The sequence below is a fragment of the Haliotis asinina genome, chromosome 1 (assembly GCF_037392515.1).
Source record: "Haliotis asinina isolate JCU_RB_2024 chromosome 1, JCU_Hal_asi_v2, whole genome shotgun sequence".
NCBI lineage: Eukaryota > Metazoa > Mollusca > Gastropoda > Lepetellida > Haliotidae > Haliotis > Haliotis asinina.
This window is the reverse complement of record NC_090280.1, coordinates 80,084,520-80,101,690: the sequence shown is the minus strand read 5'-3', so window position 1 is coordinate 80,101,690 and position 17,171 is coordinate 80,084,520. Positions and strand designations below refer to the sequence as shown.

Here is a 17,171-nt window from a genome sequence, read left to right as displayed (position 1 = left end):
CGGCTTGCCGGAATGACACGAGTAGTGACGAATGGCTGGGATATTGCTAAAAGCGGCAAAAAGCTAAGACCACCTACGCCCTCCATTGCTTTTCTCCAAATCTTATCAGGAAGTCTTCTAAGTCTTTAAAAAACGTTTCTTCATTCTCTCTTCCAGCATCCGTAACTTTGAATCATTGTCAGACATATTTACTTGTTTTCTCAATGTCGATCACGTGATTGTACCGGTACAGCTGCACGTGTATAACACTCGACAGTGCTTCGTTGTAATGTTCCCTCAACACCCTTATAAAAAATCTGCGCAACATCTATAGGAACATAGATTAACGATGATCCGCACTTTGTCTGTGTATTTCTTAGCTTACATTCTCATTCAGCAATCAAATATTTTGACAGGCTGATAAAACGGCATGCTTACTTGTTTTTTCAATGTCGAGCGATGAAATGGGTTTTAGTTCCCTTTACGTAATCGTACTGGTACCGCGCGCATTGAGGGGCGTGACCCGCGTTTCATCGTTATGTTCACGTGCCCCCAACACATGCACTTATCAATAATCTGCGCTACATGCTCAGAAACAAAGCTTATAGATTAACGATGATCCACGCTTCGTTTGTATATTTCTTAGCTTATATTCTCATTCAGCAATCACATGATATTTTGACAGGCTGATAAAACGTCACTTCTTCCATTCGGTTCACGAAGGGTTTGTTGTATTAGATCTACTCAACCCCATACTAAGTCTTACACAGGTTTACGACATGTTGAAGTAAACTTCAAAACGGTAGTATTCAAACAATTATTTGATTGTCCGTAAGAAAACGATTTCAGAAGACACTCGGCTGACAATTGAAAGCATTTTCGAGACTATACGGTAAGTCGCAAAACACTTTGTATATAAGCTGATGAAGTCGTCTCTTCGCACTACACATCCGCCCTCGACAACCATGGACGCTGTGAAGAGCCAACTCTTTCTCTCGCTGTTGGTGACTGTTGTCGCACAAATATGGATACCTAAGGACGAACCAGGATTTGTTTACAGGGGAGGCAATGCAGACGCCCCCGTAAAGGTGGACGCGTTCTTGAATCTTTTGTGTTCGGACAGCAGAACAATATACGAACCTTTGCTTCAGCTCGCGGACCATTACGGCCAGAACTCCTTGCAACTTCGTGTGCATATGTATCCTCTGCCATATCACACCTACTCGTTTTATGCAGGAAAGGTGAGCTTTGAATAATGTCATTGTGAAGTATTTAAGTGTATTAGGGAGAGCTGTTGTTGTTGTTGGTGGTGGTGGTGGTGGTGGAGGGGTTTTTGTTTGTCCATTCATATTGTGAAACTGATACGACAACATTTGGACTTGTTGATATGGCAAGTGTCCTCCGCTTTTTCCTCAAATTGTTACTTTCATACGTATGACAAAATAGAGTGGGTTAGGCTCCCTAAAATTCGAAAAGGGCTTCGAAATTAACACCGACAATGGGTAATGTCCATACCGTATTTTGCTATCGATATAAAAATCAGCTTGCGGTAACGGTGCTCGTGGTCAAATATTTTTTAAATGCTTAAAACCCTCCTTAAAAAGCCATTTTTATGCGGAATTGATAAATTTAAGTATTAATGTCCTATACTCCTATACAGATTAAAATGTGTACTCGGTCAGTGACTTTGCCAAGCCTCAACGGAAAGAAATATCTTTTCACAACGATTAAACAACACGCCCATTCATACTGAAGTACAACCTGAGGAAAGTATATTAAATACTCTTTGTACTCATTGTACGATTGTCGAAATTGAGAGATATATGGCACTGAATCAATGTTGATACAATAATAATGGATGTTTTGGGAATGCATCACCACATGGATTTCATTCAAAGCAAAGCTGTTCGTTCAGTTATCCCCCTTGTTAGGTGACTGGAGTATGACATGAAAATTTCAGGTTTACAATTTTCAGTCAGTAGTGTGTGATTTGACTCTGAAAACCTTACTATGCACAGATGCAAGAAACTTATCGGAAAAATGCCCCCCCCCCCCCCCCCCCCCCCACACACACACACACACACACACACACATGCATTACCAGACTTCAAAGTTCAGGTTCCCCTACTTTTTAAAAAAAGTATATTACTGGTAATGGCTGACTTTGACCTTATTCGAGACTGCTAAAGTGCGATGGAGTACCCTAGAGGTTAAAGCGCTCACTCGCAACGCTGAAGACCTTGGTCGATTCAATACATGTGTACAGTGAGTGAGGCCCATTTCTGGCGTCAACTGCCGTGATATTGTTGGAATATGTCTAACAGCCATACTCACTCACTCGATACTGATGTCTCCTGTAGGCAAATCATAAAAGAAAGTTCAAAGATTCGTTTAGTTACAGTTCTAATTCACACAATCAGGTTCAGAACGACTCTTGTGTCTGTCGCCTATTCGAGACAGACAGAGTATTAAGGGTCACACATCTTAATGTGTTTATTCATTGTTTAAAGCCGCCCTCAGCAATATTGCTACCATCTGTTCAGAATCAAGTCTGGTCCAGACAATTCAGTGATTGACACTATGAGCATTAGTCTACGCAGATGGGTTACGATAACATGTGTCAACTTAGTCCTCGAGCCTGATCAGTAATGGTGACGAGCGAACGCTTTAACCACTCGGCTACCCCACCGCCCTTTTCAGCAGTGTTACATTGGAAAAACGTTAAAAGCGTTGGAAAAAAGTGTGTCAAGTAAATAACAATAATAACATGTTAATAAATACATGTTTCCAGTGTATATAAAGACCTGTGTATATATTATTTCACTTGTCCGTTGAATAGGAATATAACCTCTTATGACCTAGACACGCCTTTTGCACAGTTTGAGATATAACCTTGGATTATAGAATACCTGCTTAGAAAAAAACCATCCTAAGTATTACATTTAACATGCTAATGACGTTTATGTTCATAAACACACGTAAAGGAGTTAACTGTCGGTAAAACGTGTTGTTTTTCTTATCATTCTTTCAAGATATGCTACTTGAAAGTGTATGATTGTTGAATGACAGACTACAAGTTATTGAAACATGTTGAGAACGTTGACATAAAATAAGCTGGGGCGACCCTTTCCATTAGAAGATTAAGGGAACATAATGACGAAGGGTTGTAATGTATGGCTTGAGGGGTGGGGTGGCGTGTGTTGATTTTATGTTTTTTTCTTTTTTTTTTCTTTATTTATTTATTTATTTATTTATTTATTTATTTATTTATTTATTTATTTATTTATTTGGGTTGCTGTGTCTCCAATTTTGTACTGGGGAGGTAGGGTATTGGATATCTGTATGATTTGAGAATTTACTATCTTGCGACTTGCAATGATAGCTGTATGTTGTCTATGCTAAAGAACAACTGTGTACGGACATATGCTATAATAGGGCTTACAGAGATCTGATCATCACTGACAGACTGTATGAGTGTGGGTTCGAATCCTGGATGTGACTCAACATAACAAAAGTACTAGAATCTGTATACTTTAATGAGAAAGCTTTCGCCCAGTTATAACATCTGTTTCACCTGACTATTTTATAAAGGGCTTTGTGTACTCATACTGTGCTCTAACTGAATATTACGTCACGGTGAAGATAAGAATAATGGTCATAAGCATATGTTCCACTCAAGCCTGTAGGCGGTATTCAATTTAATAATACCTGGTGGTAATACCTATCTACCGTGTCACGTCACCTTAGTGTGTTGTATAACTATAACAATATAACAATAGGAACCACATCCTTCATAAGGGTATACTGGTGTTATCACCTTTTATAATCCAAGTGCCACATGTATCATAGTCAGCTTGGCCTTAGAAGTTGGCAACCCATGCTTGTCTGAGTTCGTGTTGGCAAGCCCGCTGGCATGGTTGACACAGTGATGTTATCCTATCCTAGCTTCGTAGATCAACACTAATGTTGTTACTCACTGGATTGTCTGGTCCAGATTCTATTATTTACAAACCTCCGCCATACAACTGCAATATTGCTGATTGCGGCGTTCAACACCAACTAAACTAACAAACAATTCCACGTCCACCAGCGCCCACGTTGGTTAAACGATTTCACCCTACAATTATTGTAAATCTGTTAGATCGTGATCTTAAACTTCGACTGCAGTCACCATCCTCTCAAATAAATCAACTGTATGCTACATGTGTGTAAACTACAATCGAGTATATATCAGTAAAGGTCCGGTTTAGAACAGGTACTCAGCAACCCATGCTTGCTCCAAAAGGCGAGTATGCTGGTCGTAAGAAGCGACTAACGGTGTTCAAGCTCGCTGACTTGGTTGAAACATGTCATCGGCTCCTAATTGCGCAGATCGATGCTCTTGTTGGTTTTCACTGGATTGTCTGGTCCAGATTCGATTGTTTACAGACCATATTGCTGGGACATTGCTGAGTGCGTCGTAAAAGTAAACTCACTCACTCACTCAGTAACTCACAATCCAATTCATAGTTTGTTGTAGACTGGTTTAAACTTGACAAATGTAAGCGCCCAAAGTAAGTGCTCGAAATACCTGCCTGCTCGAACGCCCGGGACAGGTTATTTTCAGCACAGGCTGCCAGATTCTTAAATTCACCTGCCCGATTGTCGGGTTGAAATTTTTACATGTATGTCAGTATGTTTTGTGGGCAGGGAAGCTTTGACAGGGCTTGCAAGTTTCACATCTAACCAGCCGTGTGGTCTTGCTGAAAATTTGAGGAGTGTCATACTGATGTGACTTTTCTCCCATATCAAGCTGGTAAGGTGAAACTAAAACAGTTCATAAATCACACAGTAAAGTAGGCTCTCTCGTCGTTTTTAACCTTACTTCACGTCAGCAACTTTCAGACAAGGACGGAGCCTAACTCTCCCTCCCACTATATATTCCAACACACTCACTCACTCTAAACGTGTACGCCATGCCACGGCTTTCAGAAAATCAACGTCTTGGCGCAGTTGGTATGCTGGAGACTAGATAACTAGTCTCTGAAATGAACATATTTCATTGAAAAATGTTCCTAGTTAAAAAATAATATAATGAAATGGAGCCCTGAAACTTTCTTCATTTTCAGAAGCTAGGAGAATCTAGACTTGTCACATTTCTAGACTTGCATGGGCTTTCTTGGATACATTTGCTTCAGGGTCTGTACGACAGACTAGCTGGATATCGAAATGGCCCAAAATGAAGTGGCCAGAGATTTTGGTGTCCATGGAAACACGATCTCATTTCTATGGAGACGTTTTCAACATAAAATGGCAGTGAAACAGTTCTAATTCACACAATCAGGTTTTGAACGACTCTTTTGTCTGTTGCCTATTCGACAACACGAGAAATTTGCCTCGGACCGGCCATCCACACGTGATGTTGCGTTAGCTAGACAACCGCTGACACATCTAAGGAGCTGATTCCAGACTGTCAGTTTGACTCCTCGGACCACTCCTGGCTTACGTCTAATCAGTTCCTGAACTGTACGGAAGCGACTGAGGGAGCACAACATCTGGCCCATGGTGCAGACAGCATTTACCTCACATCAGACAGGAGTGAGGTGGTGTTTTGTTCACTGACGAGTCGAGATTTCTTCTGGACAGCTCAGAGATGGCAGGGCAAAGGTGTGCCGGCTGCGATGCTGAACGGTATACTGACGCGTGCGTTGTTCAACGTCGACAGTTTCGACAGGTCGCGAAAGTCCATGGTATGACGTAGCAACACATCTCAGGATCCGACACAACTTACTGTTGTCGGGTGGCAATCTGACTGCGATACAGAGACTAGATTATTGAGTCTCATGAGGAGATAACTTCATATAACTTCACGCTTCAGCTTTGTAATGCCCGTTCACATGTCGTTTGTGCTGTGAATGGTTTCCTGAGCGAGAACACTCCTGTACTTGCTTTGTCAGTTGTTTCTCCGGACCCGTTCCCTTTTGAGCTTGCTTAGGATGAGTGGAGCGACGTTTACGTCAAAGCCAGAATAAGCCATTCACTATGCTGAATTGGAACAAGCGTTGGTTCACACATGGAACATCATTCCCAGTTTTCTTCAACTGCTTAGTGTCGTCTATGTGTCGTCATTGTCAAGCATGCAACACCAATGATAAATCAAATGTGCGAATAAACTATTTCAACCGTTTACAATTCATATATTTATGTATAACCAATTATATTCATTTATACATACAAGATTATATTCATTTATATGCAACGGAATATCTTCATTTATATATGTTCGTGTATTTCTAACCGTTGAGTTTGAAGTTAATTTCTGGTGTCCCCTGTCGTGATGTTACTGGAATATTGCTAAAAGCGGCATAAAACCAAACCCACTCACTCACTCAAACCGTTCGAAGGAGAATGATGCAGTGAGATCCTGCATAAGTCAGGAGGTTGCTGCAACTTTAGTCGTAAGGGTTGTTTCTGCTAGGAAGCTGTACAACAATCTGTATCGAAACGTCACTTTCACGAGAAAAGCTGTACAACAATCTGTATCGAAACGTCACTTTCACGAGAAAAGCTGTACAACAATCTGTATCGAAACGTCACTTTCACGAGAAAAGCTGTACAACAATCTGTATCGAAACGTCACTTTCACGAGAAAAGCTGTACAACAATCTGTATCGAAACGTCACTTTCACGAGAAAAGCTGTACAACAATCTGTATCGAAACGTCACTTTCACGAGAAAAGAAGGTGTTATCCATAACGTCTATATCGACAACTCTTAGCTTTCTTTACGAGGTGACCATTTCTGATATTGCTAAAAGGGGCGTAAAGCCACACTCACTCTCCCAGTCAACAGCCGCCATTACAAGGCTCTGCATACATACATGTCGAGTGTTTGAAAGAATGCAAAAACGAACTTTTCATTCAAGCCACAAATGATTGAAATTCAAATTAGAACAGTGTTTAGGTTTAAACCTTCACTCACTCACTCTTTAAAGAACCAAAAATGATATTAGAACACTATTTGGAAGTTAAACTTTCCTTCGCTCACTCAATCTTTATAGAGCCATAAATTACATTAGAACACTGTTTGAGGTTAAACGCTCATTCACTCACTTTTATTATTTATTAGAACGCTGCTTGGGGTTAAGCTTTCATACACTCACTCACTTTTCATAAAGCCACAATGAGACATGACATGAGACCCTGGAAGCACCATGAACAGAAATTTCATTATACTGCTGCGAGTGAGTGAGTTTAGTTTTACGCCGCATTCAGCAATATTGTACATATCTGTCTGTAAATAATCGACCAGACAATCCAGAGATCGATGATCATGAGAACATGAGCATCGATCTGCGCAATTGGGAACCGATGACATGTGTCAACCAAGTCAGCGAGCCTGACCACCCAGTCCCGTTAGTCGCCTCTTACGACAAGCATAGTCGCCTTTTATGGCAAGCATGGGTTGCTGAAGGTTACTGCCGCAAGAGCTGAATGGAGTTGTAGCACTGGCCTTGTTAACTGACGGTTTAGTGCATGTTGCCCTCAAAGGAAACAGAATTCTCTGCAAGAAAGTGTAATCTCCTCACATCTGTTACATGTGATTTCTACAAGAGTTTAGTTGTTATTGATAAGAAATTTCTTCGTCGGAATTAAATATCCCAAGATGAAATAGGTTTCCATATTATGAAATGATTTGATATCACACCAATGAAAAGGTAGTTTGAAAAAATAAGTTCAAGAATATTTAAGTTAGTATTATAATACATTCTTTGTAACTTTTTTTATACGGACCCCAATGAGCAAAACACACAGTTGTTGTATCATAGAACAATTACATCTACCAATTTCCCGCAACCGTGAAACAATAAGAACCGTGAAGATCTTATAATTGGTCTCCAGCAACCGATGCTTGTTGTAAGGGGCGACTACTGGGATCGGGAGGTCACGCTCGCTGACTTGGCTGACATGTCATCGTATCCCAACTGCGTTGACCGATGGTCATGCTGTTGGATTATTTACAGACTGCCGCCATAAAGCTGGGATAGTCCGGCGTAAAACAAAAAACAGACAAAACAAGATGCGTCACCCGAAATGCTGGAATACAGTGCTTGAATATGCAACAGACACAGACCTCAGGGCAATGCTCCATTAAACAAAGCGACTGTTATTGTACAGTATAGCATAGGTCAGCAGCAGCTTTACGTTCATCGGATCTTGTCAATGGTTGGCGTCGAGAAACAGCTTCGTGTAGAATATGTTCGTGGAAAGACAGCCAAGAGAATTCGGTCTACATATCTATAATATCTTTTTACCTCGTTAACAATACGTCTAGTTCAATTAACGTTATCTCGATAGCTTGTAATTAGAGCAGTCGCCTATCATCTGTCACACCAAAATAGAAACAGGACTTTGACAGTCAAGCCGTTTATACTCCCCTCGACAACACAGAAAGATTGATAAAAAATACCAGACAGAAGTTTACTCAGTATTTCAGGACATATGACCTATAGGGCAGTTGTGTTATATTTTTACACTGCGCAGTCACGTGTAAATATAAATATAGATACATATAGATCTATTACCGTCTAAAATCTTCCAAGAATATTGAACAGATATTATATTTATATATCTTGAGTTTAACAGGATTTTCATGTGTTGTTCATCTCTGTACACAGTTGAGATCATAGGGAGGTATCTGTTATTTTTATCATGTATATTTTTCTTTCTGAGATTTTTAACATTAAAATTGTCTAGTGATATTCGGAATTTACAGAAATCTCTCCTATACTGTAGTTCGGATACATATTTTTCAGGAACAAGTAATGACTTTATATTTGCATAGTGACAAATCTTGAAGATATTATTTGACAGTGTCAGATCTGTGAAAATATGTCATTTAATCTTTGCTTAAGGATGAAACAAAATATCACATGGTAAGGTGAGGTGAAATTGTGTTTCCGCGATGATGGGGTAAGGATACAGTCCGAAAAGTTGTGTCCCACGTAACACAGAACCTGACATCCATAAACCCCCTTCGTTATGTGGAGCACTTCTAAATGTATTCAAAGACCACAAACTTGTTTAGTCTCTCGAGAAGTAGCCTAAGGTACTGTTAGAAATAGAAAAAAACCCTGATTTTTCACATTTATATCTACAGCTTATGTAGTTAATATGGGACCGTGTGAAATATCTGTTAAACTAAGTTCTAAGTCTAAGCCTAACTACAGTCTCATTGGTTGGGAGAACCTTAGAAACGGGACTTCACTGAGGAGAGATTAGTGCAAAAATGAGCAGTGCGTTCTCTCCTCAAGTCTAATTTAGCGACTTACAGACCATGGCTTCATGAAAATGAGTGTGCATTGATATTGCATTACGAAGGGCACTCCTTAATTGCCTATTTTGAATTTAGACATAGCGCCATTACAAATGATAGCTGACGTAAGAATAATAACTTTAATACTGCAACTATATAAGTTGTTCACTGGTCACGAGGGGTCCATGGGCTCATGTACCCTCGAGGTTTGTGTGTGTTACATAAACAAACCTCGTGGGTTTATGAGCCCATATGGACCCCGAGGGACCAGTGAACAACGTATTTATCTTACCGAACACATAAGTTTTAATTTTAAACTGTTTGAAGCACCTCTGTTGAATGCGAGGCGAATCACCATTTTGCAGACGACACAAGGTAAACAGATTTAGAGTTATCTCCCTTCCATCGATTTTCAGTCGCAAACCATCGGTAATTTCCGTGCTGGTGTCCCCAGCCGTGATTGTGTTGGACTATTGCTAAAAGCCGCGTATAGCCATACTCACACACTCTTTGTGTATGTAGGGGTGTCATGGGTAGTCAAGTTGTTAAAATAATCGCTCGTCACGCTGAAGACACGGGTTCGATTCCCCATAAGGTTACAATGTGTGAAGCCCATTTCTTGTGGTCCCTGTGGTAATATTGCTGGAATACAACGAAAGGCAGAGTAAAACCATACTCACTCATTGGAATGTAGCCTAGTATAACATGTGCTGTCTCATGCAAAACATGTGCCAGTTCTATATATGCTGATAAAGTAAAGTAGAACTAAGTGATCCATGAGATGACATACCGGAACATGAGTCTCATTAACCAATTCAGACAATGGCCTACCGATCCGAAAAAGAAAATAGACACCACAAGCAACACTGGCAACACTGAATTCCAATTTCCCGTTGAAATGGCATTTACAAATGAATGTTAATTTTAAATCTTAATAACTCAGTTATTATAATAATTCTATATTTTATATCGACGTTTGGGCTAAGAAATCACAGACTGCCCCTGTTTGACAAGTCGTAAAATCAGTCACAATGCATTTGGCTGACTGGTTATACCTGTTATGTGTTCTTTGCGCTTATTAAGTGTAGTTCTGTAACGCACAGTGAGATTGATAAAATATCAGTTCCGTACCAGACCGTACCATAACCTTTCTAACTCACACAGAAATAACGAAACGCGGTTTTTCTTCAGCAATGAAATATATTCTTCCTGATAAAAATTACTAGACAATAGTTTACAACAATTAACAATTGCCATGCAAGTAACGCACATACACTCGTGGTTATATTAGTCTGAGTTTACTAACGCATTTTCCGGGTCTGCTTTGTAACAGAAACAAGCTTGGTTCCTCGGATTGGTTTCATGGCAGCAATTCGACCCTGCTTACAATAGTTTGTCACATTCTTGATTATGTTCTTCTTTGCAGTTGTAACCTTGGCCTTGATCAAATTGTCCCCTGATGCGAGCAGATCAGTCTTGGCATTGATGGTATCATATGGAACATTGTTCTTAGATCGTCCTGTGTAGGGTCTGTGTGACTTCTTCGGCTGAACTGGAGGAGCTACGGTGTGGAGACTGGGTTGTGTCTTGCCTGGAGTTTGACAGGTCGGAGAAGCAGCGTGGCGCTGGAGGGTTGAGAGTTCATGCACAGCAAGCTGATGGTCAGCCTTTAACTGCTTCAGCTCTTCCTCCAGCTTCTTCCTCTTTTCCTCCTCCGCCTTCTTCTGCGTCTCCCGCGTCTCCGTCAGTTCCTCCAGTGTCTTCTTCACTTCCTGGAGCTCGGCCTGCTCCATTGTGAAACTCAGTTTATAGTTATAATAGTCTAGTCGGAACTGTTGTCTCTCCACCTCGGCCTTCAGCCTCAACTCTCTCTCATGGCTCAGTTCTCGCATCTATCGCTCATTCTCTTCTCGGAGTTTCTTGTTCTCGTTCAGGAGATGATCGAGGAAGCTGTAGAAGAAAAGAGTCGTGTTAGTGTAAATACTAACATGTTACCAAAAACATGACGATAGAACTATGTTGTAAACCTTTTCGGATCTGTACAGGTGCAATTCTAGCAGCGAAAAACCATTACTCTTCGCGGACAACAAACTACTGGAACTGAATAGGCGGAGATATGATCAGGAAATATCCTCAAGGGAGTGACGTTGGTCAATGACTAAATTCTGGTGCAATTTATATAATTTTAATATCATAGGTTATCGACAAAAGCACAGAATTACGTTATTAATTATTGTAATGTTCCTCTCCTCCTCTCTCTCTCACATATATATATATATATATATATATATATATATATATATATATATATATATATATATATATATATTATATGTGTGTATATATATATATATATATATATATATATATATATATATATAGAGAGAGAGAGAGAGAGAGAGAGAGAGAGTACATATTACATACACAACAAATAGTTCCTTAATTACACGACACGGATCTTTTTCTACATGTTTCAATTTTCATGTCCTGAAGTCCATATGTGTGTGCGTGTGTGTGTGTGTGTATTGAAAATACTACTTATCGGAAACCAGTCAACCTTGACAATATTGATATTCTTTGTGTACTTGCTTTGTTCACACATACGATGTTCAATGTATCCCTCTGACTAAGTGTTATCTACGTGTGTTATAGGGTGGTGCACAAACAACATACCGGCTGTATTTGAAAGTTAAACGCCATTTTGACACCAACTCGTGATAAACGATTTGGCATACTCATTGACCTGGCATAAAATCCTAAATAAATACAAACGCTCTTGTTAGCGTTACTGCTGGGGTTGTGGAAGTGGTTCATCTAAAATGCCCGGAGCATAATTACCCTTTCAGTGAAGACATAGTGTCATTTCTAACTTTGAACTCATGTGTGTGTTTATCATCGTTGTTTTGCCTTCTAAGCCCAGTGTGTATCTGAGCCGAGGCTGATAATATTCCCTTGCCTTGATAGGCTCACTCGGGTAGCCTCGTAGTTAAAGCGTCCTCTCGTCAGGCTTAAAACCCGGGTTCGATTCTCCACACGGTTACAGAGTGTGTCGTATGGTCTCTTGTGTCCTCTGCCTAGATATTGCTGGGATATTCCTCAAAGCGGCGTAAAACCATGCATACTCGCCAGTGAGATGCTGTTTTAGAGTGCTAGCCAAACAAGATACCACGTTTAATATGGATATAGGATACAGACAGATTATAGTACAGGGTATGAAGCTCACCTAGACTGGTTAGGTGTAAAACGTGTCAACCCTAAACTAACCTGTCCGCAAATAATTTAGGTTTGACAATCGACGCAGTTTATCATCCAATTGGAATTCGTCATGTATTTCTAACGCGTTAATGGGGATTTATTATCTTCATATAATGTATAAATTTTATCCCGATATGTGACTTTGAAAATCTGACAGTCCGTGTTGAAAATATGCCGTCCCGGCAGGCAAGTATTTCGAAAGCTGTCACAGCGATTCCGACTTCCGAGCCGACTAGTCCTTGACGTATTTTTTAATCTTGCCTTGATGGCAACAAGTACCATTTTTCAGTGAGACGCATCCGGGGATCGAACCTCCCGGTAGACACTCTATCCACTCAGTTGACCACGTTAATTTAGTCATGTTTGTTTGCTGTTTAACGCCGCGTGCACCAATTGCAATATTCCAGCTATATGGCGACGGTCTGTAAATAATCTAGTCTGAACCAGACAATCCAGTGATCAACATCACGAGCATTATCTTCCCAGCTGGGATACGATGACATACGATCATCCGATCCCCTTAGTAAATAACCAAGTTATACCCACCTTTCCTCCAAATCCCCGACCCGGGACTTCAGTTCCACATACTGAACTGTGAACAAAACAGGAACATTGTATAGGTACTGCGATATCATGTCCGAGTCTTGTTGCAGCGGGTTTGATTTCAGTGACACTTTGTTGACTGACAGTATACTGAATCTAAAACTCACAAAACAGTTTTTGTTTAATTTTCACAACGGAAAATACGTCATACATCTAGAATTTCAGATATTTCCTGTTGAATTTAAGAGCATACACTGACGACGTACCAAGTAAGTTGACATTTTGTGAAGGTGTAAGGTTTGGCTGATCTGATTCGCTCTCCGCCGACTCAGGAATTGGAGAGAGAAGCTTCCGTCGTTTCAACCGTTCTTGTGGGTCAACGATCATCTGGAGATAAATGATAATTCGATTACGACACCAGCTCAGTAATTTCTTCGTTTTGTTTGCTGTTTAACGCCGCACTCAACAATATTCAAGTTGTATGGCATTGTCTAGCCCAGACTGTCTTGATAAAGCTCTATGCTTTGTTCTTCCAGAAAACATCAATTCCGCTAAAACCAACAAATATAATTGTAACAAGTAATCCACATAGATTAGTTTCCTTACCTTCTGGACTCAGGCAGAAATCTTCTTGACAAATTGATCTTTCAACAGCAACAGCCTCCAAAGTTTCAAATGAGCAGCAAATGTATGTCTGTTCACAATGATATCGTGAAGGCGACTGGTGGCTAGACGAAAGTGGCGTCGTCATGGAACCATTCTATGACGTCATTTCATTGTTTTTGTCTATGACGTCATCTGAACATACGATTTTCCCTGTGGTCTATAACTTTCGTTTTGACACCCTGGAACCTTAGAGAATATCATTTCCTGATCACAGGCTTCGTGGGAGCCAGTGTGACGATGGATTAGAAAACTGACACACCATTAATAAAGCAGTTTGCATGTATCAATACATATTATTCGGTTTCTATCACTTATGTTGTTAATTACTTTTTAAATCTGTTTTCAATGCGATCGCCTGTGACCCATTAAGTACATAACAATTATTCTAACCACCAACGCAATATTGGAACGATCAAACTTGGAGATGTATGAAAGAAAATTTCATTCATTCATTCATTCATTCATTCATTCATTCAAGCAGTCAGTTATTGTACATCTGTAATCATTGTTATTATTTTCATCAACTGGTTCGAACAGGGCGCATTTGTGTTCGTGCATCTGACAAGTCGCAGCCCCTTTGACTGGTTCTCAGCGGTGTTTGATCGGATGGATGACTTTCAAAACATCGCAACCATAAACGAAACAACAGCTGATGTCATCAAGTAAGTTGACGTTTATTACAGAATTTCAGATTTAACAGCTGTAAAAATTTACGCTGTATATAGTGATGAAAACAACTGTTTACGCGGATGAAAGCGGCGTAAAGGGACATTCACTAGCTTGTTTTCACTGACACCGCACTGGTGTAAAGCGATCGAGTCTTCATATTAGGAACAATTTATGCCGTTGGGTAGTTATACTGACACTGAAAGAAATATATCCAAGAAATATCCTGGAATAGCTGACAAGTCTAGATCTGAAAGTCCTTTGGCTCTTTTTCACTATATTTTATGATTATATTTTTATGAACAGTGTATTTCCGGAAAATATGTTCATTTCAGTGACAAGATGTTACGCGGTACGATGACACACATTATTTGTTTGAATAATACGTCAATGAACTGACGTCAACGATGAATTTCAGCAAGTTTGCCGACATTGCGTCCACTATGGGGATTGCGAGGGGCGAATTCTCAAATCTGATGCTGGCATACAACACTCAGGAGAAGAACGCCCGTCTTGCGTGGAAGTATGGTGCTTCTCGTGAGTGTCACATCTTAAACAATGGCTCACTGACCTGGTTAACACGACCCGACTGAGGGAGTGAGGGAATTAGGCAATGCTCTGGGTATATTACGGCGGTCTGCACATAACAGTCAAATCCAGGCATTTATGAGCATCTATCTGCGCACTTGGAGTGTCATGGCACTTGTCAACCAAGTCAGTCATGAGTCAGTGGGTGCGTGTGTTGAGTGATGGATGAGTGGATGAGTGACCGGATGAGTGACCGAGTGAGTGCGTGGGTTGAGTGATGGGTGAGTGGATGAGTGAAAGAGTGCGTGGGTTGAGTGAAGAGTGACCGAGTGAGTGCGTGGGTTGAGTGATGGGTGAGTGGATGAGTGAAAGAGTGCGTGGGTTGAGTGAAGAGTGACCGAGTGAGTGCGTGGGTTGAGTGATGGGTGAGTGTATGAGTGACCGAGTGAGTGAGTACGTGGGCTGAGTGATGGGTGAGTGGATGAGTGAAAGAGTGTGTGGGTTACTTGAAGTGATGAGTGAGTGAGCGAGTAAGTACGTGGGTTGAGTGATGGGTGAGCGAGTGAGTAAGTGGGTTGAATGAGTTCTTTGGTAGACCGAATACAATGTATGAGTGAGTGGGGTCATTGGTCAAGGCTAGTTTGTTGCAAGGCATGACTACCTCCTTTCAAACTGTAAAGGAGTGACAGTTTCGCAAATGCGAAAGAATTGAATGTAAATTCAGTTTAGGTTGAAGCAGTCGTAAAATCTTGTCTTTTCACTGGTACATAATTGTGGCAGCTGGTTTCTGTTAAAAGTCCCTGAACCACATCATTTTCTCCTATACCTAGCCTTCCCTGCAATGTTAAAGCCATATAGGAAGCAAGATTTCCACGGGTTCCCCATTAATCTCCAACTCACTGACGCCCTTGCTAATTTAAATAGGTTTATTTCTTCTTCTTTTTTCAAAATGATGTATATTTAGGGAAACAAATCAGGGATCAAATGAAAGCACAGGCGTTCCCTACCTTTTTACCAAGTGTCTTCACAAGCTTTGTATCATATCTGCTTACGATAGTACTTTCTTCCACAGGCGGCATCCATTCCACGCCGATGGTGTTAGTCAACCGGGTACTGTTACAGGTCAGTCGGCCGGAGCACATGTCTATGGATGACTGGCAGCAGATAGTGGACCCCTTATTGTAGTGGCTGCAGCTGTATATTTGGTCTTTGCGGCAATAAACGTTTTCACTGCCGGTTGTCTTCCCTTTAAATATTAGTGTTGTGAAATCTCTTAATGCAATGTTACTGCTTTGTCAGTGACGGTAATGAATTCTAGATTACCTCCCTGGTATAGTGGAATGAGTGCTCATGGTCAGTGTTTGAATCATAAGATCATGACGACGCAAAAGGATATAACTAGACCTTTCAGTGGTGTTTAATTAGAACTACAATCGATTAATTTGTAAGTAACGCCAATTATTTCCATGGATTTAGGGGCGGTGGGATATCCTAGTGGTTAAAGCGTTCGCTCGTCACGCTGAAGACACGCGTTCGATTCCCCACATGGGTACAATGTGTGAAGCCCATTTTCTGGTGTCCCCCGCCGTGATATTGCTGGAATATTGCTAAAAGCGGCGTAAAACTAAACTCACTCACTCACTCCATGGGTTTAGATGGGTTCAACTCTCGGACTTAAGACAGTTGTGGGCCAGATGTAAGTATAGGGACAACCTCACAACGAAGATCGTAAGCTTGTGTTAATTACAAGTGGCTATGGTATTATGTTGCTCCGCTTTTAACAATAGTGCATCAGTAAGACCGTCGTGTTAATATAAACACCAGAAATGGGCTTCACACTTTGTGCCCATGTGGGGAATCGAACCCATTTCTTTGACGTGCGAAAGATTTAACCACTAGGCTACCCCACTAGGCAACAACAAGATTGTACTTGTTGTAGCCCTGCCTGGGCATCATCAAGTTTGGGGTAGGCTCTGTGTCTGAGGCACTGGGGTATTCATTTCAAACAGCGGAATTGCATCCTGATGTCCTTTTTTCTACAAATCCTGTTTCAGTATGGACTAGTAGGAACAGCCACATGCATCCACAGATACATACGTACAATAATACTGGGCGCAATGCATTGACTTTGCCCTTACCTGTAATCTATGAGCCAGACCTGTGGGATATACTGGCTCTGGCAGTCCCTGCACAGCACTATTTTATGCGTGGATAACAGCTCTAACTCTTGATGAATTTGA

General features: G+C 40.8%; 2 protein-coding genes across 2 annotated transcripts; one reads left to right on the top strand and one right to left on the bottom strand.

The window, feature by feature from the left end:
• Positions 1–891: 891 nt before the first annotated feature.
• On the top strand, positions 892–16,166 carry LOC137274820 (uncharacterized). The gene is made up of 4 exons (XM_067808140.1): positions 892–1,220; positions 14,275–14,399; positions 14,822–14,940; positions 16,004–16,166. The coding sequence occupies exons 1-4, from the start codon at positions 903–905 to the stop codon at positions 16,114–16,116; spliced, it is 675 nt and encodes a 224-aa protein (XP_067664241.1). The 5' UTR covers positions 892–902; the 3' UTR covers positions 16,117–16,166.
• On the bottom strand, positions 10,544–13,164 carry LOC137275301 (uncharacterized). Its single transcript, XM_067808165.1, has 2 exons — positions 13,075–13,164; positions 10,544–11,223 (listed from the first exon to the last, which is right to left on the bottom strand). The coding sequence occupies exon 2, from the start codon at positions 11,163–11,165 to the stop codon at positions 10,575–10,577; it is 591 nt and encodes a 196-aa protein (XP_067664266.1). The 5' UTR covers positions 11,166–11,223; positions 13,075–13,164; the 3' UTR covers positions 10,544–10,574.
• Positions 16,167–17,171: the final 1,005 nt, after the last annotated feature.

Bases quoted from the DNA above. Each gene is read 5' to 3' on its own strand.
- LOC137274820 (XM_067808140.1), top strand. From the start codon at position 903: ATGAAGTCGTCTCTTCGCACTACACATCCGCCCTCGACAACCATGGAC. The intron at 1,221-14,274 runs GTGAGCTTTGAA...TGGTTCGAACAG, and splicing joins ACTCGTTTTATGCAGGAAAG to GGCGCATTTGTGTTCGTGCA. The intron at 14,400-14,821 runs GTAAGTTGACGT...GATGAATTTCAG, and splicing joins ACAACAGCTGATGTCATCAA to CAAGTTTGCCGACATTGCGT.
- LOC137275301 (XM_067808165.1), bottom strand. From the start codon at position 11,165: ATGCGAGAACTGAGCCATGAGAGAGAGTTGAGGCTGAAGGCCGAGGTG.